The 27,781-nt window shown below is 53.5% G+C and overlaps 1 protein-coding gene across 1 annotated transcript in view; it reads left to right on the top strand.

Moving 5' to 3' along the window:
* Window positions 1-27,781, top strand: part of LOC137346845 (bridge-like lipid transfer protein family member 2) — an 84,675-nt gene that overhangs the window by 37,912 nt on the left and 18,982 nt on the right. Inside the window, 13 exon segments of the mRNA XM_068010779.1 lie at window positions 165-264; window positions 2,175-2,374; window positions 3,443-3,713; window positions 4,700-4,857; window positions 8,673-8,834; window positions 8,836-8,880; window positions 9,836-9,935; window positions 11,236-11,415; window positions 12,886-13,007; window positions 14,651-14,806; window positions 22,910-23,031; window positions 24,048-24,228; window positions 24,890-24,976. Of these exon segments, the coding sequence (XP_067866880.1) occupies window positions 165-264; window positions 2,175-2,374; window positions 3,443-3,713; window positions 4,700-4,857; window positions 8,673-8,834; window positions 8,836-8,880; window positions 9,836-9,935; window positions 11,236-11,415; window positions 12,886-13,007; window positions 14,651-14,806; window positions 22,910-23,031; window positions 24,048-24,228; window positions 24,890-24,976 (1,884 nt within the window).

The raw sequence follows: 27,781 nt of genomic DNA, 5'->3' as shown, positions 1-27,781 counted from the left end.
TTCCCATCGACTATACAGAGGGAACCTGCCCCTCTCTCTGGTACAGATCGATCGCTTTCCGACACACTCTGCTGCCTGGGAAGTTTCTCCTCCAATCGTAGCTGCTGCCTGAACATCTCCGAATGTTTCGGGTGTTGTCTGATCTGTTTATTTCCTCCCCTCAGGTACATTACTGGGCATCATTCGCACAGCAGCGTGGGATCGAGGTGCAGTGTACCCAAGGGCAAGTCTTCACTAGAGGAACCCAGAGACTCATTCCGCAGGGTGAGAAAGACTTGCATTTGTATAGAGCTTTCACAACCTCTGGCAAGTTCTGAAGTGTAGCCATTGTTGTAATGTAGGAAACACAGCAGCCAATTTGTGCACAGGAAGATCCCACAAACTACCAGATAATCTGTTTTTTTTTAATGATGTGGGGTGGGGGATAAATATTGGCCAGGACACTGGGTGGAACTCCATTCTCTTTGAATAGTGCAATGGGATCTTTAACAATCACCTGAACAGTAGATGGTGTCCTCTGTTTATGTCCCATTCAATGCCTGCAGCAGTGAAGCACTCCCTCAGGAGCTGCACATCAGCATTAACTCAGGTTAGGTGCTCAAGTTTGTGGTGAGGCTGGAACGCACTGCTTTCTCAGGGTGAGCTACACTGTTAGTAGAATCCCTTGGGTTTCATTCCTCATCTTTGTTGAGTTTGCTATGTTGTGTAACGACCCTTCTGACTCCCCAGTGCCTGTCCACCATCTACAAGGCACAAGTCAGGAGTGTGATGGAATACTCTGCACTTGCCTGGATGGGTGCAGCTCCAACAATATTCAAGAAGCTTGACACCATCCAGGACAAAGCAGCCCGCTTGATTGGCACCTCATCCACCACCTTCAACATTCACTCCCTCCACCACCAACGCACACTGGCAGCAGTGAGTACCATCTACAAGATGCACTGCAGCGACTCACCAAGGCTCCTCAGACAGCACCTTCCAAACCCACGACCTCTACCACCTCGATGGACAAGGGCAGCAGATGCATGGGAACACCACCACCTGCAAGTTCCCCTCCAAGCCACACACCATCCTGACTTGGAACTATAATCGCCGTTCCTTCACTGTCACTGGGTCAAAATCCTGGAACTCCCTTCCTAACAGCACTGTGGGTGTACCTATACCAGATGGGCTGCAGCAGTTCAAGAAGGCAGCTCACCACCACATTCTCAAGGGCAATTGGAGATGGGCAATAAATGCCATGAATGATTTTTGTTTTTAAAAAAGCTGATCACCTCGGAGCCAGAACTGACCCTGCCTCCACAGCAAGTGTTTCCAGTCAACCTGTGTTTTAATTCCTGATCCCTGTCCAGTTGAAAGTTGGGTGAGATCAGGACTGGGCTCAGCTCTGGTGTCCTCCAGACATATAGTCCTCCAGCACTTACTGTTTGGGCTCAAACTTGCTGCCTGACTATTGAAGGCACACATTAACCCGTACCCCAGCATGTATCTGCATCTGGTACATGTTTTTAAATGCAGTAAATATTTAGAAAAAACTAACTGGAGAGATGATATGAAATGGTCTCCATTTTTTATTGGATTTGTTGGTGATACAGAATCCCACAATTAATTCTCATCCCCAGTTCCATTTTTAGCCAATATGTTGTTTGGTCACTTCAAGTAGAATCTACAGCACAGGAACAGGCCATTCGCCACTTATGCTCCACTCGAGCCGCCTCCCCCGTTTTTCATACTCTATCAGCATATCCTTCTATTCCTTTCTCCCTCATGAGTTTATCCAGTTTCCTCTTAAATGTATCGATACTATTCACCTCAGTCACTCCCTATGGTAGCGAGTTCCACATTCTCACCACTCTCTGGGGAAAGAAGTTTCTCCTGAATTCTCTATTGGATTTATTAGTGACGATCTTATATTTATTGTCCCTTGTTCTGGTCTTCCCAACAAGTGGTAACATCTCTGTGTCTACCCTGTCAAATCCTTTCATCATTTTAAGACCTCTATCAAGTCACCCCTGAGCCTTCTCTTTTCTAGAGGAAAGAACCCCAGCCTGTTCAATCTTTCCTGATAGTTATAACCTCTCAAGTTCTGGTATCATTCTCGTGAATCTGTTTTGCACCTTCTTCAGTGCTGGTTTATAATGCAGTTTTACTGAGAGTGATGCTTGTCTTGGCAGGGGGAATCGTACTGCGACGCCCAGTCTCAGAGTGGAATGTCACTGATATGCGCAGCGATCTGAGTTTGGTGACAGTCTACCTGATGACATCGGCATTGGACGAAGGTGCAGAGCAGAGGCTGGATGCGCAAGTGACCAAGACCCACCTCCTCAGCCTGTCGTCACTCAGCTACCAGCGGCAAAGCAACAGAGTGGAGGAGGTAACCTGCGGGGAGGGGGGTAATCCTGCAGGGGGAGGGGCAGGGGAGAGGTAATCCTCTGGGGTGAGGGGAGGAGGGAATATTCCTGGGGAGGGATGTAATCTTGTGCTGGGGAGGGGTGGTGGGTGGAGGAGGTAATTCTAGTGGATGGGAAGGGGCGTCTTCTCATTTCAGGGCTGTGCGAAACTATGTGGAATCTAAACTTTTATGGGGAATTCATTCAATGTGGTCCTCTTGTTCCCTGATTTCTATATTCTGGGAAAATGTGCTGGGACTGACAGCGCTCAGAGCAATTGTGTCCTTTTGACTGGGGGTTCTGGGTGATTGTGTCCTGTTGACTGGGGGTTCTGGGTGATTGTGAACTGTTGAGTGGGGGTTCTGGGTGATTGTGTCCTGTTGACTGGGGGTTCTGGGTGATTGTGTCCTGTTGACTGGGGGTTCTGGGTGATTGTGTCCTGTTGACTGGGGGTTCTGGGTGATTGTGTCCTGTTGACTGGGGGTTCTGGGTGATTGTGTCCTGTTGACTGGGGGTTCTGGGTGATTGTGAACTGTTGACTGGGGGTTCTGGGTGATTGTGTCCTGTTGACTGGGGGTTCTGGGTGATTGTGTCCTGTTGACTGGGGGTTCTGGGTGATTGTGTCCTGTTGACTGGGGGTTCTGGGTGATTGTGAACTGTTGAGTGGGGGTTCTGGGTGATTGTGTCCTGTTGACTGGGGGTTCTGGGTGATTGTGTCCTGTTGAGTGGGGGTTCTGGGTGATTGTGTCCTGTTGACTGGGGGTTCTGGGTGATTGTGTCCTGTTGACTGGGGGTTCTGGGTGATTGTGAACTGTTGAGTGGGGGTTCTGGGTGATTGTGTCCTGTTGACTGGGGGTTCTGGGTGATTGTGTCCTGTTGAGTGGGGGTTCTGGGTGATTGTGTCCTGTTGACTGGGGGTTCTGGGTGATTGTGTCCTGTTGACTGGGGGTTCTGGGTGATTGTGTCCTGTTGACTGGGGGTTCTGGGTGATTGTGAACTGTTGAGTGGGGGCTCTGGAGTGATGTTATCTTGATGTCATCTTGCTTGGGCAGGAGGTGTCTGTGAAGGAGGAGAGGAGTTACACCCACAGGCTGTGCCTCGTCGATCTAAGGGCATCGTGGACACCGACCAACCGGAACGTAGCATTCGGCCTCTATGACGGATACAAGAAAGCTGCGATATTAAAACGCAACCTTTCGACTGAGGCACTGAAAGGGTTAAAGGTTGACACCAACCTGCAGACCAAGAAACCGAAGCGATCGCCGCTGGTAACGGCGGTTGCCAAACCGGAGGACGGGAAGCCGGAGAGGAAATCGCTAGAAGGTAGGAGAAGCAGAGCTGAGGAGTAGAAGGGTCACTCAGGGAAACAGGGAGGTGATCAAGTGTTGTTGCTTTTACATTGCATTTTAATGCTACCAGATCTCAAAAATACAGCAGCAAACACAGGCATTAAAATTATCAGGGTCACTGGGACCCATCGGCTAGGAGGAAGCTGGCATAAAGAAATTGTGAAGTTTTCAACAAGGAGGTGCACAGATTTCTGGCTCGAGGGTTGTGAAGTAAATGATTGTTCACTGGGTGTCAGCATGTTTTCGATACAGTCTGCACAGGTTCTGAATCTGGATGCAATGCTGAGAGAGGGCGAGATGGGTGACCGCAGGACAGGTGGAAGGAGCTGATTTCCTCTCTCCTCGGCTCCTGCAACTTAACAGCATCAGCAATGACTCAGTGGGTATCACTCTTGCCTCGGAGTCAGAAGGTTGTGAATCCCAGTCCCTCCAGAATCCAGGTCTGACAGTCCCACTTAAGTACTGAGGGAGCACTACACTGTCGGAGGGTCAATACTCAGGGTGCACAACACTGTCGGAAGGTCAATACTGAGAGTGCACGACACTGTCGGAGGGTCAGTACTGAGGGAGTGCAGCACTGTCGGAGCCACCATTTTTTGATTGAGACATTAAACCAAGGCCCCATCTGCCCTCTTGGGCAGATATAAAAGATCACACAACCATGATTCGAAGAGAGCTGGTGTGTTTTCCCTGGTGTTCTGGTCAATATTTGTCACGCTACCAACACCTGAATCAGATTATCGAACCATTGTTTTGACTGCTATTTGTGGGATCTTACTGTGTTCAAATTGCTGTGTTTTCCACATTACAACACTGACCACACTTCAAAGGTACTCCATTGGCTGTAAAGCACTTTGGGAGATGCTGAGGTGCGGAAAGGCACTATAGAAATGCGTCCTTTCCTTTGTTTTCTTGTTCTGATGAGCTCCTCACCTTATTTCCCCTCTGTTCCTACCCCAGGTGCCTCCATGTTGCAGAAACTGATTGAAGAGACGGACAGGTTTGTCGTTTTCACGGAGGAAGATTCCGGAGAGTGTGATCAGTTGTACGGGAGTGCAGCATGTCAGACAGACGATGTGATAAACCGGAACTGGCTGATTGAGCTGGTGAACTCGCAGGTAATGCAGGTGCTGGTGCAAGGCCGTGCAGACCTGAGGACCGAGGGTGGGTTGTTGAGGAGTGGGTTATTCAATGTTACAGAGAAAATAACCCCCAAACATTCCTGCCTGTAAAAGAACAGCACTGCGGCACGCAGGATCAAACCAGTAAACACAACAAGGAGAGGGCTCCGCAATAGATTGTCTATCTCCTGTTGTATGCTCCCTGATTCCATTCTCCCTATCTCATTCACCCATTTTTTCTCTCTCTCTCTCTCCTCTTCCCTTTCTCCTTCCCCTTCCCTCCTCCCTCTCTCTCTTCTCCCCCCTCTTTCCCCTTCATTACTCTCCCTCTCCCCCCCTTCCCTCCCCCCCTTCCTCCCCCCCCCTTCCTCCCCCCTTCCTCCCCCCCTTCCTCCCCCCCCATCCTCCCCCCCCTTCCTCCCCCCCCTTCCTCCCCCCCCTTCCTCCCCCCCCTTCCTCCCCCCCCTTCCCCCCCCCTTCCCCCCTCCCATCCTCCCCCCCTCTCCTTCCCACCCCCCCCTCTCCTTCCACCCCCCCCTCTCCTTCCACCCCCCCCTCTCCTTCCACCCCCCCCTCTCCTTCCACCCCCCCCTCTCCTTCCACCCCCCCCACTCCTTCCACCCCCCCCCCTACTTCACCCCCCCCTCTCCTTCCCCCCCCCCCCTCCAACCCACCCCCCCCTCTCCTTCCACCCCCCCCTCTCCTTCCACCCCCCCTCTCCTTCCACCCCCCCTCTCCTTCCACCCCCCCCTCTCCTCACCCCCCCCTCTCCTTCCACCCCCCCCTCTCCTTCCACCCCCCCCCCTCTCCTTCCACCCCCCCCTCTCCCTTCCACCCCCCCTCTCCTTCCACCCCCCCCTCCCTCCCACCCCCCCCTCTCCTCCACCCCCCCTCTCCTTCCACCCCCCCCTCTCCTTCCACCCCCCCCTCTCCTTCCACCCCCCCCTCTCCTTCCACCCCCCCCTCTCCTTCCACCACCCCCCCCTCCTCCACCCCCCCGCCCCTCCTTCCACCCACCCCCTCTCCTTCCACCCACCCCTCTCCTTCCACCCCACCCCTCCCTTCCACCCCCCCTCTCCTTCCACCCCCCCCTCTCCTTCCACCCCCCCCTCTCCTTCCACCCCACCCCCCCCTCTCCTTCCACCCCCCTCTCCTCCACCCCCCCCCTCCTTCCACCCCCCTCCCTTCCACCCCCCCTCTCCTTCCACCCCCCTCTCCTTCCACCCCCCCTCTCCTCCACCCCCCCTCACCTTCCACCCCCCCTCTCCTTCCACCCCCCTCTCCTTCCACCCCCCCCTCTCCTTCCACCCCCCCCTCTCCTTCCACCCCCCCACTCCTTCCACCCCCCCCTCCTTCACCCCCCCCTCTCCTTCCACCCCCCCCCCTTCCAACCCCCCCCCCCTTCCACCCCCCCCCCTCCTTCCACCCCCCCCCCTCCTTCCACCCCCCCCCTCACTCCACCCACACCCTCTCCTTCCACCCCACCCTCTCCTTCCACCCCACCCCCCTTCACCCCACCCTCTCCTCCACCCCACCCCTCCTTCCACCCCACCCCTCCTTCCACCCCACCCACTCCTTCCACCCCACCCTCTCCTTCCACCCCACCCTCTCCTTCCACCCCCCACCTCTCCTCCACCCCCCCACCTCTCCCACCCCCTCTCCTTCCCCCCCCCTCCTTCCCCCCCCCCTCACCTCCCCACCCCTCTCCTTCCCCCCCCTCTCCTTCCCCCCCCTCTCCTTCCCCCCCCTCTCCTTCCCCCCCCTCTCCTTCCCCCCCCTCACCTTCCCCCCCCTCTCCTACCCCCCCCCTCTCCTTCCCCCCCCCTCTCCTTCCCCCCCCCACACCTTCCCCCCGCTCACCTTCCCCCCCCCTCTCCTTCACCCCCCCTCTCCTTCCCCCCCCCTCTCCTTCCCCCCCCCTCTCCTTCCCCCCCCCTCTCCTTCCCCCCCCCTCTCCTTCCCCCCCCCCACTCCTTCCCCCCCCCCTCTCCTTCCCCCCCCCCACTCTCCATCCCCCCCCCCTCTCCTTCCCCCCCCCTCTCCTTCCCCCCCCCTCTCCTTCCCCCCCCCACTCCTTCCCCCCCCCTCTCCTTCCCCCCCCCTCTCCTTCCCCCCCCCCTCCTTCGCCCCCCTCTCCTTCCCCCCCCTCTCCTCCCCCTCCCCCCCCCCTCTCTCCTTCCCCCCCCCTCTCTCCTTCCCCCCCCCCTCATCCATCCCCCCCCACCATCTCTTCCCCCCCCCCCCTCTCCTTCCCCCCCCCCCTCTCCTTCCCCCCCCCCTCTCCCCCCCCCTCACCTCCCCCCCTCTCCTCCCCCCTCTCCTCCCCCCCCTCTCCTCCCCCCCCCCTCCTCCCCCCCCTCTCCTCCCCCCCCTCTCCTCCCCCCCCCTCTCCTCCCCCCCCTCCTCCCCCCCTCCCCCTCTCCTTCCCCCCCCTCTCCTTCCCCCCCCTCTCCTTCCCCCCCCTCTCCTTCCCCCCCCTCTCCTTCCCCCCCCTCTCCTTCCCCCCCCTCTCCTTCCCCCCCCTCTCTTCCCCCCCTCTCCTTCCCCCCCCTCTCCTTCCCCCCCTCTCCTTCCCCTTTCTTCTTTTTTCTTTCGCTTTTTTTTTTTTTTTTTCTTTTTTTTTTTTTTCCTTTTTTTTCCTTCCCCTTCCCTCCCCCTCTCCTACCCCCCCTCTCCTTCCCCCCCCTCTCCTTCCCCCCCCCTCCTTCCCCCCCCTCTCCTTCCCCCCCTCTCCTTCCCCCCCCTCTCCTTCCCCCCCCTCTCCTTCCCCCCCCTCTCCTTCCCCCCCTCTCCCTTCCCCCCCCTCTCCTTCCCCCCCCTCTCCTTCCCCCCCTCTCCTTCCCCCCCCTCTCCTTCCCCCCCTCTCCTTCCCCCCCCTTCCTTCCCCCCCTCCTTCCCCCCCCTCTCCTTCCCCCCCCTCTCCTTCCCCCCCCTCTCCTTCCCCCCCTCTCCTCCCCCCCCTCCTTCCCCCCCCTCTCCTTCCCCCCCTCTCCTTCCCCCCCCTCTCCTCCCCCCCTCTCCTTCCCCCCCCTCTCCTTCCCCCCCCTCTCCTTCCCCCCCCTCTCCTTCCCCCCCCTCTCCTTCCCCCCCTCTCCTTCCCCCCCCTCTCCTTCCCCCCCCTCTCCTTCCCCCCCCTCTCCTTCCCCCCCCTCTCCTTCCCCCCCCTCTCCTTCCCCCCCCTCTCCTTCCCCCCCCTCTCCTTCCCCCCCCTCTCCTTCCCCCCCCTCTCCTTCCCCCCCCTCTCCTTCCCCCCCTCTCCTTCCCCCCCTCTCCTTCCCCCCCTCTCCTTCCCCCCCTCTCCTTCCCCCCCTCTCCTTCCCCCCCTCTCCTTCCCCCCCTCTCCTTTCCCCCCCTCCTCTTTTACCCCCCTCTCTTTTACCCCCCCTCTCTTTTACCCCCCCTCTCTTTTACCCCCCCCTCTCTTTTACCCCCCCTCTCTTTTACCCCCCCTCTCTTTACCCCCCTCTCTTTTCCCCCCCCTCTCTTTTCCCCCCCTCTCTTTTCCCCCCTCTCTTTTCCCCCCCTCTCTTTTCCCCCCCTCTCTTTCCCCCCCTCTTTCCCCCCCTCTCTTTTCCCCCCCCTCTCCTTGCCCCCCTCTCCCTTCCCCTCCCCACCCCCCTACTCTCCCCGCCCCCCCTTGCCTCTCCCTGACCTCGCTCCCCCAGCCCCCCATCTCCTCCGCCCCCCTCCTCCGCTCTCCCGCCCCGCCCTCGCCTCCCCTCCTGCCCCCCCTCTGCCTCCTGTCTAGTTGCTCTCTTCCCCTCCTCCCATTATGCATGGCCTCTGAACTCCCCCTCTCTCTCTGCCATTAGGTGATGTTACGAGGTGCGGAGACAGTGGGCTGTGTTTTTGTCAGTGCCACCAAGGCCCAGCTCCTGCAGTGCTTGCACCACCCAGCCTGGTACAACGACACGCTGAAACAGAAGACCACCTGGACGTGTCTGCTGGACGGCATGCAGTACTTCGCTACCATGGGAAACCAACCCTGCGGAGAAGGAAGAGTGTCAGCTGTGGTTAGAGGTGAGTTTAGAGCCCATCTCTGTCATTCATTTCGGATCAGTGTCTTTTCCCAGGGGACCATGCTCCTCTCCTGAGGGGCCTGAGGTACAGCTTCCACATGGTCGCTGCAGCCGCCTGGACCTTAAGCTCTAGAATTCCTTCCCGGAAGCTCTCCACCTCTTTCTCTGCTCCTTTAAAACCCTCCTCAAAACCGACCCCATTGACCAAGCTCTTGGTCATCTGTCCTAATATCTCCTTATGTGGCTTGGCGTTAAATTTTGTTTGATAATGCTCCTGTGAAGCATTTGGGATGTTTTAAAACATTAAAAGTGTTATAGAAATGCAAGTTGTTGTTGTACATCACCTTACTGCTGATTGTTCTACCCTGAGCCCAAACAGGGACTGTCGATCAGCTGCTGCACCATAAAGGGCATCCCAAAAAAAGCCTGGTCTACCCACATCACATGATGCCCCCACATAAAGAGGTCACTGGACAGAGGAGAGGTCAATCCTTTCTTTCTTTAATTGATTCTCGACTTGTGGCTGTCGCTTGTAAAGCCAGCACTTAATGGGAGAGACGGTGGCGTAGTGGTAATGTAACTAGACAGTAATCTAGAGGCCAGGGATAATGCCGTGGGGACCCGGGTTCAAAGCCCACCAACTAGTCTCAGTTAACCATCAAACTATCATCAATTGTCAGAAAAATCCATCAGGTTCACTAATGTCCTTTTAGGGAAGGAAATCTGTTGTCCTTACCTGGTCTGGCCTACATGTGACTCCAGATCCACAGCAATGTGGTTGACTCTTAACTGCCCTCTGAAATGGCCTGTCAGCTGACAAGGGTAATTAGGGATCGGCAACAAATGCTGGCCTTGCCAGTGACGCCCACATCCCATGAAAGAATAACAAAACAAATGTCCATCCCTGAGAAGGTGGAGCCAGGTTCAATTTCTGACGCTATCTTGTGTCCCTTCAGGTCAAAAACATCGAGGAACATCGCACGCGTAAGCTCGACTCAGTGGCGGAGCTGATGGAGAGCGGTCAGGCTGTAGGAGGGATGGTCAGCACCACAACAGGTGAGAGGAAACCGGTCGAGAGAGGCAGTAGCGGAGCAGGACAGGACAGTATGGGTTAGGGGCCTGATCACAGCAGACAGACCCCAGGGTTCCGATGCCCAGTGACTGCCACAATCAGAGTAACTTCTCCCTATCCTCAGCGGAACTGATCACAACCGAGTCTGCAGAAGCAAATCCTGTAGAAGGCGTTGGCTGTGGTTCAGTGGGTAGCTCTCTGGTGCTCTCACTTGTGCCTCTGATTCGGGAGATCATGGGTTCAAACCCCACTCCAGACACTGAGTGCATAATCCGGGCTGACACTCCCAGTGCAGTACTGAGTGAGTGCTGCACTGTCGGAGGGTCAGTACTGAGGGAGCGCTGCACTGTCAGAAGGTCAGTACTGAGGGAGTGCTGCACTGTCAGAGGGTCAGTACTGAGGGAGCGCTGCACTGTCGGAGGGTCAGTACTGAGGGAGCGCTGCACTGTCGGAGGGTCAGTACTGAGGGAGCGCTGCGCTGTCGGAGGGTCAGTACTGAGGGAGCGCTGCACTGTCGGAGGGTCAGTACTGAGGGAGCGCTGCACTGTCGGAGGGTCAGTACTGAGGGAGCGCTGCACTGTCGGAGGGTCAGTACTGAGGGAGCGCTGCACTGTCGGAGGGTCAGTACTGAGGGAGCGCTGCACTGTCGGAGGGTCAGTATTGAGGGAGCGCTGCACTGTCGGAGGGTCAGTACTGAGGGAGCGCTGCACTGTCGGAGGGTCAGTACTGAGGGAGCGCTGCACTGTCGGAGGGTCAGTACTGAGGGAGTGCTGCACTGTCAGAGATGCCATCTTTCAGATGAGATGTTAAACTGAGGCCCCGTCTGCCCTGTCAGGTGGATGTAAAAGATTCCATGTCACTATTGGAAGAGGAATAGGGAAGTTTTCCTTGGTGTCCTGGGGCCAATATTTATCCCTCAACCAACATCATTAAAAACAGATTATATGGTTAGTTTTCTCCTACCCTCTTTCTAACCCCATTTTTTTTTTTGCCAACCCCATGCTGTGCCTGTCCTGGGAGTGTTTGTTGGGAGCAGTGTAGAGGGAGCTTTACTTTGTATTGAACCAAGTGGTGTACCTACCCTGGGAGTGTTTGATGGGAGCAGTGTTGAGGGAGCTTTACTTTGTATCTAACCCTGTGCTATACCTGCCCTGGGATTGTTGACCTTGAGTTACATTCCCCTGCGGGCACTTAAAGGAAATGATAAAATACCAAATGAGGTGTAAAAGAGAATTGCGAGGGGCACGGGCCGATTGATGCCATGTTTCTTGTCTCTATATTCAGACTGGAATCTGCCAGCTCAGGGCCATCAGACGCAGCAGGTTCAGAGGATTATCTCGCGCTGCAGCTGCCGGATGTACTATGTCAGTTACAGCCACGATATCGAGCCCGAGCTGGCAACCCAGATCAAACCAACCGAGATTCAGGAGGATGAGAAAGAGGATCTGCTGAAGAAGCAGAATGGTGGGTGTGAGAGTTGAGATATTTGCGAGCGATTATAAACTTGGACAGTGGGCCTAGGACTAGACTTCACAGGTAAAAATCAACTGCGTCAAGCAAGTTTAGAGGTTAGAACAGAAACATTTCTCTCTTGTGCGACTTTAGAGGACGTCAAACTGACTCTGGGAGCAGGCAGTGTATTGGGGAGGTGGGATGGTAGCTGGCACCTTTCAAAGAGGAGCTGCATAGAGTTCTACTGAAAAAGGGGAAAGCGAGAGAGAGAGACAAACAGCCCAGCTTGTTTTTCTTACTTGACAGGAGGGAGGAACTCTGTGCCACAAAGCGAAGCATGAACTGGTGGTGTGAGAGACAAAGTCGTGACAGAATTGTCGGATGTGGATTGATTGGGAGAATAGCAACGATTGCACAAAATTCAGGCCAGACAGTGGACCCAGGATCTCCTGCTAGCTGTAAATCTCAGACTTTACTCCTAGTGTTTGAAGCCATGTTTGGTGATCCTGTCCGTATCTCTTCATACTAGTGCAGTTATGGCATGGAAATTCAGCTCCCTGTCACAGCATTGAGGCATTGTTTTAGATACCGGAGTACTTGCCCCATCTATCCCCGGATGGGCAGAGCACGCTCTTGTCAGGGATCTGGGCTGCTTGTGTTACTAGACTCACAATCCAGACCGAACAGGCTGAGGCTTCTTCTCCAGAAAAGAGAATGCTGCGAGTGACTTGATAGGAGTCTTTAAAATTACGAGGAGTTTGACAAGGTAGATGCAGAGAGAATGTTTCCACTTGTAGGGGAGACCAGAACTAGGGGCCAGCAATATAAGACAGTCACTAATAAATCCAATCAAGAATTCAGGAGAAACCTCTTTCCCCAGAGAATGTGGAACTCACTACCGCAGGGAGTGGTTGAGGTGAATAGTATCGATACATTTAAGGGGAAGCAGGATAAACAGATGACGGAGAAAGGAAGAGAAGGATATGCTGATAGGGTGAGATGGAGAAGGGGTGGGAGGTGGCTCATGTGGAGCATGAAAAGGTTGGGCCGCATGGCCTATTTTTGTGCTGTGAATTCTGTGTAATCCAGAGAATATGTGGTCAAATCCCACAGTTTTGGAATCAAAATTTGAATTTAGTTTTTAAAGAAAAAATTTGGGCTTGGTAAAAGTGACCTGTTGGATTTTCTTAAAAACCCACTGGTTCGCTAATGTCATGCGGGGAAGGAAACCAGGGGTGATTAACAGGTGAATTTACCCAGTAATCTCTACTGAGGCTGGAACTTGTGTCGCTGTATGGAGTCGTCCCTTTTCCCCTCCCCCAAGAGAAAATTAGAGTTTGACGCACAAGACAGGCTCCCACCCCAGCATTGCTGCCAGTCAGTAACTCTCAGTGTGATTCTCTCTGTCTTAATGTGATAGCCTCCCTTTCATTGTGCTTTATCTTTTTGTCTCTCTTTACTCCGAATGCAATCTGGATTTAGGCGCCGTGGACACATTCACCCTGATCCATCACGACCTAGAGATATCCACCAACCCAGTACAGTACGCCATGATCCTAGACATTGTCAACAATCTGCTCCTCCTTGTCGAACCAAAACGTAAAGTACGCCTGCCTGCAGAGATTAATACATCTGGGAGTGTTAGTTCCTGAAGAGAGAGAGACTGTCTGCGTGTGTGTCCGGGATCATTAGCTCCTGGAGTGTATGTGTAGCTGGGATCATTTTTCCTGGAGTGTATGTGTATATCTGGGATCGTTTTTCCTGGAGTGTATGTGTATATCTGGGATCGTTTTTCCCAGAGAGTGTGTGTATCTGGGATTGTTTTTCCTGGAGTGTATGTGCATATCTGGGATTGTTTTTCCCAGAGAGTGTGTGTATCTGGGATTGTTTTTCCTGGAGTGTGTGTGTATATCTGGGATCGTTTTTCCTGGAGTGTATGTGTATATCTGGGATCGTTTTTCCCAGAGAGTGTGTGTATCTGGGATTGTTTTTCCTGGAGTGTGTGTGTATATCTGAGATCGTTTTTCCTGGAGTGTGTGTGTATCTGGGATCGTTTTTCCTGGAGTGTATGTGTATATCTGGGATCGTTTTTCCCAGAGAGTGTGTGTATCTGGGATTGTTTTTCCTGGACTGCATGTGTATCTGGGTTTAGTGCAGCTGTGGTTCAATGGTTAAATGAAATGTCTGGTGTGGCACTGAGGCAGAAGGGTCTGGGATTTGATCCCCAGCCAGCGCTGTTGGTTGATGGCTGTGCGGGTGCATGTAGGGTTACAAGTTACCCAATTTAACCCCATCCTTCACCCCCCACCCCCCCCCCCCACCTCCTCAGCATCAAGAAGGGAACAGCGGGCTGAATTCCTGCTCCTCATTTCTGCCCAGTGACTCCGAGTTGGGATTCGCAGATGTAGAGTTTGTAAATTGGAGGCAAAGGCAGAAGAGGGCACAAGGTTGTGTAACCCACTGAGGCCCAACTGTCTGGGTGCCCATGTAACCCGTACCCCAGTGAGAGTCAGTGTGTGTGGGACCCGTACCCCAGCGAGAGTCAGTGTGTGTGGGACCCGTACCCCAGTGAGAGTCAGTGTGTGTGGGACCCGTACCCCAGTGAGAGTCAGTGTGTGTGGAACCTATACCCCAGTGAGAGTCAGTGTGTGTGGAACCCGTACCCCAGTGAGAGTCAGTGTGTGTGGATCCCGTACCCCAGTGAGAGTCAGTGTGTGTGGAACCCGTACCCCAGTGAGAGTCAGTGTGTGTGGGACCCGTACCCCAGTGAGAGTCAGTGTGTGTGGATCCCGTACCCCAGTGAGAGTCAGTGTGTGTGGGACCCGTACCCCAGTGGGAGTCAGTGTGTGTGGAACCCGTACCCCAGTGAGAGTCAGTGTGTGTGGAACCCGTACCCCAGTGAGAGTCAGTGTGTGTGGGACCCGTACCCCAGTGAGAGTCAGCGTGTGTGGGACCCGTACCCCAGTGAGAGTCAGTGTGTGTGGATCCCGTACCCCAGTGAGAGTCAGTGTGTGTGGAACCCGTACCCCAGTGAGTCAGTGTGTGTGGGACCCGTTCCCCAGTGAGAGTCAGTGTGTGTGGGACCCGTACCCCAGTGAGAGTCAGTGTGTGTGGAACCCGTTCCCCAGTGAGAGTCAGTGTGTGTGGAACCCGTACCCCAGTGAGAATTAGTGTATGTGGAGAAGGATAGGGTGGTGTTGCCGTGGTCACCAGGCTGAAGTTTCTTGTATCCTTTCCCCGTTTGCAGGAGCACAGCGAGAGAAAACAGCGAGTCCGGTTTCAGCTGGAGATCTCCAGCAATCCCGAGGAGCAGAGGAACAGTATCCTGCACCTTCAGGATGCAGTGAGGCAGCACGTGACACGGATACGTCAGCTCGAGAAACAAATCTACCTGATAGTGAAGGTAACCGAGTCTCTTGTACTGCCTGGTAACAGTAGCAGAAACACAGGCCCTCCTCCCATTGCCAACTCGCTGTCTACAACAACAACTTGCATTTCTATAGCACCTTTGATATAATAAGACATTTTCACAGGAGAGTTATCAAACAGAATTTGACACTGAATCACATAAGGAGATATTAGGACAGGTGACCAAAAGCTTGATCAAAGAGGCAGGTTTTAAGCAGCATCTTAAAGGAGGTGAGAGAGGTGGAGAGGTTTAGGGAGGGAATTCCAGAGCTTGGGGCCCAGGCAGCTGAAGGCACGGCCGCCAATGGTGGAGCGATTAAAGTTGGGGATGGGCAAGAGACCAGAATTGGAGAAGTGCAGAGATCTCACAGGGTTGTGGGGGTGGAGGCGAGTACAGAGATAGGGAGGGATTTGAATATGAGGATGAGAATTTTAAAATTGAGTCATTGCTGGACAGGCTCAGCCTGGGCTGTTCTTTAAGCTTGGGGAGGGTGTGTCATGATGCCTGGGTGATCAGGGTGAGAGGATATAGTCTGTCAGAGGGAGTTTGAGATCCAGAAATGCCTCCCTCATTTGGGGTGTTGGGTATCAATGATCAATGTGTAATAAAACCAGAAAATGCCAGAAACACTCAGCAGATCACACAGCGTCTGTGGAGAGAAAAACGTTGCAACCTTTCACACTGACTGAGCAGCTTTTAAATGATTACAAAACCAGGGAAAGTAAATAGAGGCAAATGAACCAGTGGGAGATCAGATATTCTTTTTACACAGTGAGTTATCATCTGGAACGCGTTGCCTGAAAGGGTGGTGGAAGCAGCTTCAGCAGTAACTTTCAAAAGGGAATTGGATAAATAGTTGAAAGGGAAAAATCTGCAGGACTATGAGCAAAGAGTAGGGGGAGTGGGACTAATTGGTTAGCTCATTCCAAGAGCCGGCTGAATGGGCTCCTTCTGTGCTGTATGATTCCAGGTCTGTGATGGGCTGGAGGGCAGGAGTGATTAAATGACAAAAGGGATGATGTCAAAAGGCAAAAAGTGGATGATTATGAGACAAGTAAAGAAACACAAAAATTGGATTCAGAGGAGGTATAAATGGTTTCTTCACTCAGAGGGTGGTGAATCTTTGGAACTCTCTGCTTCAAAGGGTGGCGGAAGCTCAGCCACTGAGTATGTTCAAGACTGAGATTGATAGATTTCAATATAGTAAAAACATCAGGGGTCATAGAGTTATAAAGCACAGAAACAGGCCCTTCGGCCCATCATGTCTGTGCCGGCTATCAAGCACCTAACTATTCTAATCCCATTTTCCAGCACTTGGCCCATAGCCTTGTATGCTATGGCGTTTCAAGTGCTCATCTAAATACTTCTTAAATGTTGTGAGGGTTCCTGCCTCGACCACCTCTTCAGGCAGTGCGTTCCAGATTCCAACCACCCTCTGTGTGAAAAAAATCTTTCCTGAAATCCCATCTAAACCTCCTGCCCCTTACCTTAAATCTATACCCCTGGTTATTGACCCCTCCGCTAAGGGGAAAAGTCTCTTCCTATCTAACCTATCAATGCCTCTCATAATTTTGTATATCTCAATCATGTCCCCCCTCATCCTTCTCTGCTCTAAGGAAAACAACCCTAGCCTTTTCAGTCTCTCTTCATAGCTGAAATGCTCCAGCCCAGGCAACATCCTGGTGAATCTCCTCTGCACCCTCTCCAGTGCAATCACATCCTTCCTATAGTGTGGTGCCCAGAACTGTACACAGTATTCCAGCTGTAGCCTAACTAGCGTTTTATACAGCTCCATCATAACCTCCCTGCTCTTATATTCTATGCCTCGGCTAATAAAGGCAAGTATCCCATATGCCTTCTTAACTACTTTATCTACCTGTGCTGCTGCCTTCAGTGATCTATGGACAAGTACACCAAGGTCCCTCTGACACTGTACTTCCTAGGGTCCTACCATCCATTGTTTATTCCCCTGCCTTGTTAGTCCTCCCAAAATGCATCACCTCACACTTCTCAGGATTAGATTCCGTCTGCCACTGCTCCGCCCATCTTACCAGCCCATCTATATCGTCCTGTAATCTAAGGCTTTCCTCCTCACTATTTACGACACCACCAATTTTCATGTCATCTGCGAACTTACTTAACATACTTCCTATATTCACATCTAAATCATTAATGTGCACTACAAACAGCAAGGGACCCAGCACCGATTCCTGCGGTACACCACTGGTCACAGGCTTCCACTCGCAAAAACAACCCTCAACCATCACCCTCTGCCTCCTGCCATTAAGCCAATTTTGGATCCAATTTGCCAAATTGCCCTGGATACCATGGGCTCTTACCTTCTTAAACAATCTCCCATGCGGGACCTTATCAAAAGCCTTACTGAAGTCCATGTAGACTACATCAACTACTTTACCTTCATCAACACATCTCGTCACCTCCTCGGAAAATTCAATAGACACGATTTCCCCCTGACAAAGCCATGCTGACTATCCCTGATTATTCCCTACCTCTCCAAGTGGAGATTAATCCTGTCCCTCAGAATGTTTTCCAATAGTTTCCCAACCACTGATGTTAGACTCACCGGCCTGTAATTATTGGCCTATCCCTGCTACCCTTATTGAATAATGGCACCACATTCGCTGTCCTCCAGTCCTCTGGTACCTCTCCTGTGGCCAGAGAGGATCTGAAAATTTGTGTCAGTGTCCCTGCTATCACCTCCCTTGCCTCACACAACAGCCTGGGATACATCTCATCTGGGCCTGGGGATTTGTGCACCTTTAAGCCCACTAATACTTCCTCCCTTTTAATGTTAATATGTTCAAGTATATCGCAATCCCCCTCCCTGATCTCTACACCTATGTCGTTGTTCTCCACAGTGAAAACCGATGAAAAGTAATCGTTCAAAACCTCACCTATATCCTCCGGCTCCACACACATATTGCCACTTTGGTCCCTAATGGCCCCTACTCTGTCCCTGGTTATCCTCTTGCCATTTTCCTTTATATTGACCACCAGTGTTTTTTCATGTCCCCTCTTCGCTCTCCTAATTACTTTTTAAGTATCCCTCTACACTTTCTATACTCCTCTAGTGCCCGCTGCTGTTTTCAGCGCTCCGAATCTGCCATAAGCCTCCTTTTTTTTTTTCTGATCCAATACTCTATATCCCTTGACATCCAGGGTTCCCTGGACTTGTTGGTCCTACCCTTCACCTTAAAGGGTACATGTTGACTCTGAGCTCTCACTATTTCCTCTTTGAATGCCTCCCACTGGCCTGATGTAGACTTTCCTACAAGTAGCTGCTCCCAGTCCACTTTGGCCAGATCCTATTTTATCATATTGAAATCGGCCTTCCCCCAATTCAGTACCTTTATTTCTGGCCCGTCTTTGACCTTTTTCATAACTACCTTAAATCGTACAGAGTTATGGTCACTATCCCCAAAATGCTCCCCCACTGACACTTCTACCACTTGTCCAGCTTCATTCCCTAGGATTAGGTCCAGTACTGCCCCTTCTCTTGTAGGACTTTCCACATACTGGCTCAAAAAGCTCTCCTGTGTGCATTTTAAGAATTCTGCCCCCTTTAAGCCTTTACACTAAGACTATCCCAGTTGATATTTGGTAAGTTGAAATCCCCTACTATTATTACCCTATTATTTTTACACCTCTCTGAGATTTGCCTACATATCTGTTCCTCTGTCTCTCCCTGACTGTTTGGAGGCCTATAGTACACTCCCAGCCAAGTGATTGTCCCCCTTTTGTTCTTAAGTTCTACTCATATGGCCTCATTTGAGGAAACTTCTAAGATATCATCCCTCCTTATTGCAGTAATTGACTCCTTGATCAACAGTGCAATACCACCACCTCTTTTATCCCCTCCCCTATCACGCCTGAAGATTCTATACCCTGGAATATTGTGTTGCCAGTCCTGCCCTTCCCTCAGCTATGTCTCTGTGATAGCAAGAAAATCAGAATCCCGTGTACTAATCAATGCTCTCAATTCATCTGCCTTACTAGTAAGACTCCTTGCATTAAAGTATGTGCAATCCAGCCTTGCATTTTTCCCTTGTGCCTTAACAGGTCTATATTTGCTCTGCCTTCCAGACTGACTCAGTTTCTCTTCTATATTTGACTGTGTATCACCCCCTACTGTACCTCCACTCTGTATCCCATCCCACTGCCAAATTAGTTTAAACCCCCGCCCCCCCAACAGCACTAGCAAACCTCCCAGCAAGAATGTTGGTCCCGTTCCAGTTCAGATGCAACCCGTCCAACTTGTACAGGTCCCACCTTTGCCAGAAACAGACCCAGTGATCCAGGAACCTAAAGCTCTCCCTCCTGCACCATCTCCTCAGCCACACATTCATCTGCTCTATCCTCCTATTCCTATACTCGCTAGCACGTGGCACCGGGAGTAATCCAGAGATTGCAACCTTTAAGGTCCTGCTTTTTAATCTGCTACCTAGCTCCCTAAATTCTTGTTGCAGGACCTCATCCCTCTTTCTACCTATGTTATGAGGATAGTGCAGGAATGCTGAAGTAGAAGATCAGCCACAAACTCATTGAATGGCGGAGTGGGCTCGAAGGGCTAAATGGCCTACTCCTGCTCCTATTTCTTATCTCCTTCTGTTACAGCAGAATAGCAGAGGGGGAGCAAAACACAGGAAATCTAGCAAGGCAGAGAAGGATTCTGTGCCTGGGAATGTGGCGGAGATAGTTGGGGTGACCCAGGGTTGTGGATCATCCCACCAGCCATGCACCGATAAGGGATCCACAACCCCCACCCTCTGCAGCAGCCCACCCACCCCCATCGACTCTGCTGCTCCTATACCAGCACCTGCTGTCTCAAGAGAATGGGAGCAGTGGTTAAGATCTACAGTCATTAAATGCGACGTTACAGCCCGAAGGCAGTAAAGTGCCCAATAGAAAGATGAAGTGCAGTTCCTTGAGCTTCGTGGGACCAGCATAGGATGACAGTGTCCACCATGGCTCAGTGGTTAGCACTCTCTCTCCCCTCAGTCAGAAGGTTGTGGGTTCAAGTCCCACTCCAGAGACTTGAGCACATAATCCAGGCTGGCAGTCCCAAAGCAAGAATCGACAAACAGAAACCTGATAATGACCAAATAATCTATTTTTAGTGATGTTGGTTGAGGGATAAATATTGGCCCCAGATCACCGGGGAGAACTCCCCCTGCCCTTCTTCAGATAGCAGCCTTTGGGATCTTTTACAGTCATCTGAGAGGGTAGACATGGCCTCAGTTTAACATCTCATCCGAAAGACGGCATCTCTAACAGTGCAGCACTCCCTCAGTACTGACCCACCGACAGTGCAGCATTCCCTCAGTACTGAGCCCCCGACAGTGCGTCGCTCCCTCAGTACTGAGCCCCCGACAGTGCGGCGCTCCCTCAGTACTGAGCCCCCGACAGTGCGGCGCTCCCTCAGTACTGAGCCTCCGACAGTGCGGCGCTCCCTCAGTACTGAGCCCCCGACAGTGCGGCGCTCCCTCAGTACTGAGCCTCCGACAGTGCGGCGCTCCCTCAGTACTGAGCCCCCGACAGTGCGGCGCTCCCTCAGTACTGAGCCTCCGACAGTGCGGCGCTCCCTCAGCACTGAGCCTCCGACAGTGCGGCGCTCCCTCAGCACTGAGCCTCCGACAGTGCGGCGCTCCCTCAGCACTGAGCCTCCGACAGTGCGGCGCTCCCTCAGCACTGAGCCTCCGACAGTGCGGCGCTCCCTCAGCACTGAGCCTCCGACAGTGCGGCGCTCCCTCAGCACTGAGCCTCCGACAGTGCGGCGCTCCCTCAGCACTGAGCCTCCGACAGTGCGGCGCTCCCTCAGCACTGAGCCTCCGACAGTGCGGCGCTCCCTCAGCACTGAGCCTCCGACAGTGCGGCGCTCCCTCAGCACTGAGCCTCCGACAGTGCGGCGCTCCCTCAGCACTGAGCCTCCGACAGTGCGGCGCTCCCTCAGCACTGAGCCTCCGACAGTGCGGCGCTCCCTCAGCACTGAGCCTCCGACAGTGCGGCGCTCCCTCAGCACTGAGCCTCCGACAGTGCGGCGCTCCCTCAGCACTGAGCCCCCGACAGTGCGGCGCTCCCTCAGCACTGAGCCTCCGACAGTGCGGCGCTCCCTCAGCACTGAGCCCCCGACAGTGCGGCGCTCCCTCAGCACTGAGCCTCCGACAGTGCGGCGCTCCCTCAGCACTGAGCCCCCGACAGTGCGGCGCTCCCTCAGCACTGAGCCTCCGACAGTGCGGCGCTCCCTCAGCACTGAGCCTCCGACAGTGCGGCGCTCCCTCAGCACTGAGCCTCCGACAGTGCGGCGCTCCCTCAGCACTGAGCCTCCGACAGTGCGGCGCTCCCTCAGCACTGAGCCTCCGACAGTGCGGCGCTCCCTCAGCACTGAGCCTCCGACAGTGCGGCGCTCCCTCAGCACTGAGCCTCCGACAGTGCGGCGCTCCCTCAGCACTGAGCCTCCGACAGTGCGGCGCTCCCTCAGCACTGAGCCTCCGACAGTGCGGCGCTCCCTCAGCACTGAGCCTCCGACAGTGCGGCGCTCCCTCAGCACTGAGCCTCCGACAGTGCGGCGCTCCCTCAGCACTGAGCCTCCGACAGTGCGGCGCTCCCTCAGCACTGAGCCTCCGACAGTGCGGCGCTCCCTCAGCACTGAGCCTCCGACAGTGCGGCGCTCCCTCAGCACTGAGCCTCCGACAGTGCGGCGCTCCCTCAGCACTGAGCCTCCGACAGTGCGGCGCTCCCTCAGCACTGAGCCTCCGACAGTGCGGCGCTCCCTCAGCACTGAGCCTCCGACAGTGCGGCGCTCCCTCAGCACTGAGCCTCCGACAGTGCGGCGCTCCCTCAGCACTGAGCCTCCGACAGTGCGGCGCTCCCTCAGCACTGAGCCTCCGACAGTGCGGCGCTCCCTCAGCACTGAGCCTCCGACAGTGCGGCGCTCCCTCAGCACTGAGCCTCCGACAGTGCGGCGCTCCCTCAGCACTGAGCCTCCGACAGTGCGGCGCTCCCTCAGCACTGAGCCTCCGACAGTGCGGCGCTCCCTCAGCACTGAGCCTCCGACAGTGCGGCGCTCCCTCAGCACTGAGCCTCCGACAGTGCGGCGCTCCCTCAGCACTGAGCCTCCGACAGTGCGGCGCTCCCTCAGCACTGAGCCTCCGACAGTGCGGCGCTCCCTCAGCACTGAGCCTCCGACAGTGCGGCGCTCCCTCAGCACTGAGCCTCCGACAGTGCGGCGCTCCCTCAGCACTGAGCCTCCGACAGTGCGGCGCTCCCTCAGCACTGAGCCTCCGACAGTGCGGCGCTCCCTCAGCACTGAGCCTCCGACAGTGCGGCGCTCCCTCAGCACTGAGCCTCCGACAGTGCGGCGCTCCCTCAGCACTGAGCCTCCGACAGTGCGGCGCTCCCTCAGCACTGAGCCTCCGACAGTGCGGCGCTCCCTCAGCACTGAGCCTCCGACAGTGCGGCGCTCCCTCAGCACTGAGCCTCCGACAGTGCGGCGCTCCCTCAGCACTGAGCCTCCGACAGTGCGGCGCTCCCTCAGCACTGAGCCTCCGACAGTGCGGCGCTCCCTCAGCACTGAGCCTCCGACAGTGCGGCGCTCCCTCAGCACTGAGCCTCCGACAGTGCGGCGCTCCCTCAGCACTGAGCCTCCGACAGTGCGGCGCTCCCTCAGCACTGAGCCTCCGACAGTGCGGCGCTCCCTCAGCACTGAGCCTCCGACAGTGCGGCGCTCCCTCAGCACTGAGCCTCCGACAGTGCGGCGCTCCCTCAGCACTGAGCCTCCGACAGTGCGGCGCTCCCTCAGCACTGAGCCTCCGACAGTGCGGCGCTCCCTCAGCACTGAGCCTCCGACAGTGCGGCGCTCCCTCTGTACTGCCCCTCCGACAGTGCGGCATTCCCTCTGTACTCCACAGGGTGTTGGCCTGGATTTGTGCTCAAGTCTTTGGAGTGGGACTTGAACTCACAACCTCTGTATAACCTCTGACTCAGAGTGTGACCCACTGAGCCACCGATTTAATTGTTTTACTGAGTTTTGTGAGGAGACAGTATGCTAGATGAGGATTATCAGTCGTTCTGTTAAAGTCACTACAGGATGACCACAGGAGCAACGTGCTGTTGAAGCAGAGCCAGGACCTGCAGACACGACTGAACCAGGAGAAGATGGATCTCCAGGCCAAGAGTGAGGAGCTCAACATCCTCATCAGGCAAGTACAGAGCTGTCTCACTTCTTGATCGTCACTAGGGTGGTCACTGACTGACCTCAGCAATGCCGGACACCCCTGCCAACCCACCACGCGCACACACATTTGTGCAGTTCTTTTAATTAAAATAAATTAATAATTACTATTGATTCGAACCTTTTGCTCAAATGAGTGAGAAAACCTTAGAATGCATCCAGTGTCCTAGAGCAAGCTAAACTTGGGGAGCTTGTACATTTACAGCTTATGATGAACTTTGGAGGAGCTAAAACAAGTTTGAAAAAAAATTCCAGTAATGCTTTTAATCAGAAACTGTATGTACAATTATTGAGCCAGCCTAGTAACCCGATCCATTTTATGGGCAGCAATATCCAGATTGAGAAAAGGAGCAAGGCACAGACAGACATGGAGAGTTTTTACCAGGCTGTTGTTGTGTCTCTCCTCATGGCAGCCACTCGAGAGCAGTGTGCATCAGTGTGGCTCTATGTCTCCATTAATCACGGTGCAAGAGACGTAGCGTGAGGACGTCAGAAGGATGCACATACGGATAGGACTGATAGGAACTTTGCAGGAATGCTATGGTGGCCCTGGGCCAGGCTTTCGCAGGCACAGGCAGGACCAATAATTTTGATTTTAAATGCTTCCCGAGAGGCTGGAGTTTCAAAGTAAAAATACCAGATAATATGGCGTCCGGTTCAAATCGGGTACCATTACCACAGTCCCATTACTTTACACAGTCCCAATACACTGACCCCATTACACAGTCCCATTTACTGACCCCATTACTCAGTCCATTACACCAACCCCATTACACAGTCCCATTAAACAGACCCATTACACAGACCCAGTCATGTCTACTGATTTTCACGTTCTAACCTGGTGGCCAATTAGTGCACAGCAAGATCCCATTAACAAAATACTAGCAGTCCTTGCATCTGATGCCCAGCCAGAGGGGTCCTGTTGGCTGCTTTGTTCTGTTTGTTCCATGACCCTTTCTGACCCTGTGACCCTGTACCTCTCAGGTGTTTTAAGGACTTCCAGCTCCAGCGAGCAAACAAGCTGGAGCTCTATAAGCAGCAGGAGGATGTCAGTGTGGTGAGGCGGACTGAGATTTACTTCGCCCAGGCACGCTGGAGACTGACAGAGGAGGACGGTCAACTCGGCATTGCTGAACTGGAACTGCAGCGATTCTTGTACAGCAAGGTACTGGAGGCCAATGGAGGGAGGTCTGGGGGCCAGTAGGGGGACTTGAACCAATCAATAGGGGGGAACTGGGGCCAATGGGGGGGGCAGAGCGGGAGTAAACTGGGGGCCAATGGGAAGTGGGGAACTGGGGGCCAATTGGGGGGGATACTGGGGGCCATTTCAGGGGGGGACTGGGAACCAATAGGGAAACTGGGAGCCAATGGGGATGGAAATTGGGAGCCAATGGAGGGACTGGTGTTAAATTGGGGGAGGACTGGGAACCAGTAGGGGGTCTGGAGGCCAATTGGGGGACTGGGAGCCTATAGTGGGGACTGTGGGCCTCATCAGATCCCAGCCCCCACCCCCTCGTCCTATTCCCCCCCCCCCCCCCCCACCCCCTCGTCCTATCCCCCCCACATCCCATTCCCCCCCACCCCCTCGTCCTATCCCCCCCACATCCCATTCCCCCCCACCTCCTCGTCCTATCCTCCAGCTCCTCCATCTGTCCTTCAACTCCACTTCCCCATCGCTGAGCCATGGGGTCAAGATGCAGTAACTGTCACACGCACCACAAAGGGGAAAGACATGTTTTACTGAGCGTTGTTTATCAAGGGAGTGCGACAGCACAGAGGGTCAGTCCGGCCATCTGCCAGAGATTGAGTATTGCCTCTTCCTGCAGGTGAACAAATCAGATGACACAGCAGAGCATCTGCTGGAGCTTGGAGCCTTTACCATGAACAACCTGCTGCCAAACTCCCTGTACAAGGTAAGTAGACTGGCCTGTGTTTATACAGCACCTCCTCATCTCTGCTGGGAACATTAGAGAACGCTTCAGGTACAACAAATTACTTTGAAATATAGTCACTGTTATTATTCGGGGTAATGTGAGAAGGGAGGAGAAACTGCAATAGATTCTTACAAGTGGAGCCTGAGTCCCTTACAATCTGGAGTGCGCTTTGTTGCCAATATATACTTAAACTATATCACTTGAGTTTAGAAGACTAAATTGGTGATCGAATTGAGCCATTTACGATGATTAAAGGATTTGAGAGGGTAGATAGAGAGAAGCTATTTCCTCTGATGGGTGAGTCATAGACGTAGAGTTATACAGCACAGAAACAGGCCCTTCAGCCCATCGTGTCCGTGCTGGCCATCAAGCACCTATCTATTCTAATCCCATTTTCGAGCACTTGGCCCGTAGCCTTGTATGCTATGGCGTTTCAAGTGCTCATCTAAATACTTCTTAAATGTTGTGAGAGTTCCTGCCTCTACTACCCCTTCAGGCAGCGTGTTCCAGATTCTAACCACCCTCTAGGTAAAAAAAACTTTTCCTCAAATCCCCCCTAAACCTCCTGCCCCTTACTTTAAATCTATACCCCTGGTTATTGACCCCTCCGCCAAGGGGAAAAAGTTTTTTCCTATCTAACCTATCAATGCCCCTCATAATCTTGTATACGAGTGAATCTAGAGCCTGTCCGTTTAGGGGTGAGATCAGTAAGTAATTCTTCACACAAAGGGTAATGGAAATCTGGAACTCAAAAAGCCATTGAGGCTGGGGGAGGGGGTGGGTGTCAATTGAAAATTTCAAACCTGAAATTGAATGGCAGAACGGTCTTAAAGAGCTGAATGGCCTCTTGTTGCTGTGTTCTTATTTAAACACAGCAGTCAAATAGCCTGCAGCAAGTTTTCTCAAACAGCAGTTGAGATGGATCTGTTTCTTTGCTGGTATTGGCTGAGGAATGGTGGCCGCAGGACGCCAGGGAGAATTCCTAGGTCCTCCCAGTGCCCTGGAATCTTGTCGCCCCTTGATCAGATGAGCGGGACCTCGGTTTAACATCTCATCCGGAAAATGGCGCCTCTGACAGTGCAGCACTCCCTCAGTACTGCACTGGGAGTGTCAGTCTAAATTACGGGTTCATGTCGAACGGTACCTGATGGGAATCTGTAATAAAAAAAAACATAATTAATGCTGGAAATACAGACCATCTAAGGATCCCTGAGGAGATGATCTGTCTCCCTCTCTGGGGTCGGCTACCTGTTTTTACCAGCATTTTCTGTTTTGATTTCAATCTGTAAGTGATTACTAATAGTGATGGGGACTAAGTGGACCTCTCCGTCCCTGTGTGTTACAGAGCCGGATTCAGGGAATTCCCCCAGGCTAGGGAGGAGGAAATCAGAAATTCCTGGTATTCTGGCTGGCCATTTTGAGTGTGTGTGCGCGCGCGTCACTGACTGTGTGTGTTTCCATGCATCTGTATGTTTATCTGTGTCTGTATGTTTACCTGTGTCTGTATGTTTACCTGTGTCTGTGTGGGCCTGTATGTTTACCTGTATCTGTGTGTGTGCCTGTATGCTTACCTGTGTCTGTGTGGGCCTGTATGTTTACCTGTATCTGTGTGTGGGCCTGTATCTGTGTGTGTGCCTGTATGTTTACCTGTGTCCGTGTGGGCCTGTACGTTTACCTGTGTCCGTGTGGGCCTGTATATTTACCCGTGTCTGTGTGTGGGACTGTATGTTTACCTGTGTCTATGTGTGTGCGCGCCTGTTTGTTTACCTGTGTCCGTGTGGGCCTGTATGTTTACCTGTGTCTATGTGTGGTGCGCCTGTATGTTTACCTGTGTCTGTGTGGGCTTGTATGTTTACTTGTGTCTGTGTGTGTGCCTGTATGTTTACCTGTGTCCGTGTGGGCCTGTACGTTTACCTGTGTCCGTGTGGGCCTGTATATTTACCCGTGTCTGTGTGTGGGACTGTATGTTTACCTGTGTCTGTGTGGTGCGCCTGTATGTTTACCTGTGTCCGTGTGGGCTTGTATGTTTACCTGTGTCTGTGTGTGCGCCTGTTTGTTTACCTGTGTCCGTGTGGGCCTGTATGTTTAACTGTGTCTGTGTGTGCACCTGTTTGTTTACCTGTGTCCGTGTGGGCCTGTTTGTTTACCTGTGTCTATGTGTGTGCGCCTGTATGTTTACCTGTGTCCGTGTGGGCCTGTATGTTTACCTGTGTCTGTGTGTGCGCCTGTTTGTTTACCTGTGTCCGTGTGGGCCTGTTTGTTTACCTGTGTCTATGTGTGTGCGCCTGTATGTTTTGTGTACACTTCACGCACTTGTGGACTTCTTTAACTTGCTGCATTCCCTGTGCCGTCGGTCTATTTGTTGGTTAAACTCTCTTTGGCTGTTTCACACTGAAATATGGGATGTTGAGACTGAGACTTCAGTAAGGCGTTTGATAAGGTTCCCCATGGTAGGCTGGTGGAGAAAGTGAAGTCGCATGGGGTCCAGGGTGTACTAGCTAGATGGATAAAAAACTGGCTGGGCAACAGGAGACAGAGAGTAGCAGTGGAAGGGAGTTTCTCAAAATGGAGACGTGTGACCAGTGGTGTTCCACAGGGATCCGTGCTGGGACCACTGTTGTTTGTGATGTACATAAATGATTTGGAGGAAAATATAGGTGGTCTGATCAGCAAGTTTGCAGACGACACTAAGATTGGTGGAGTAGCAGATAGTGAAGGGGACTGTCAGAGAATACAGCAGAATATAGATAGATTGGAGAGTTGGGCAGAGAAATGGCAGATGAA

The sequence above is a fragment of the Heterodontus francisci genome, chromosome 30 (genome assembly GCF_036365525.1).
Source record: "Heterodontus francisci isolate sHetFra1 chromosome 30, sHetFra1.hap1, whole genome shotgun sequence".
Lineage (NCBI taxonomy): Eukaryota > Metazoa > Chordata > Chondrichthyes > Heterodontiformes > Heterodontidae > Heterodontus > Heterodontus francisci.
This window is presented reverse-complemented; position numbering and strand designations above follow the sequence as displayed.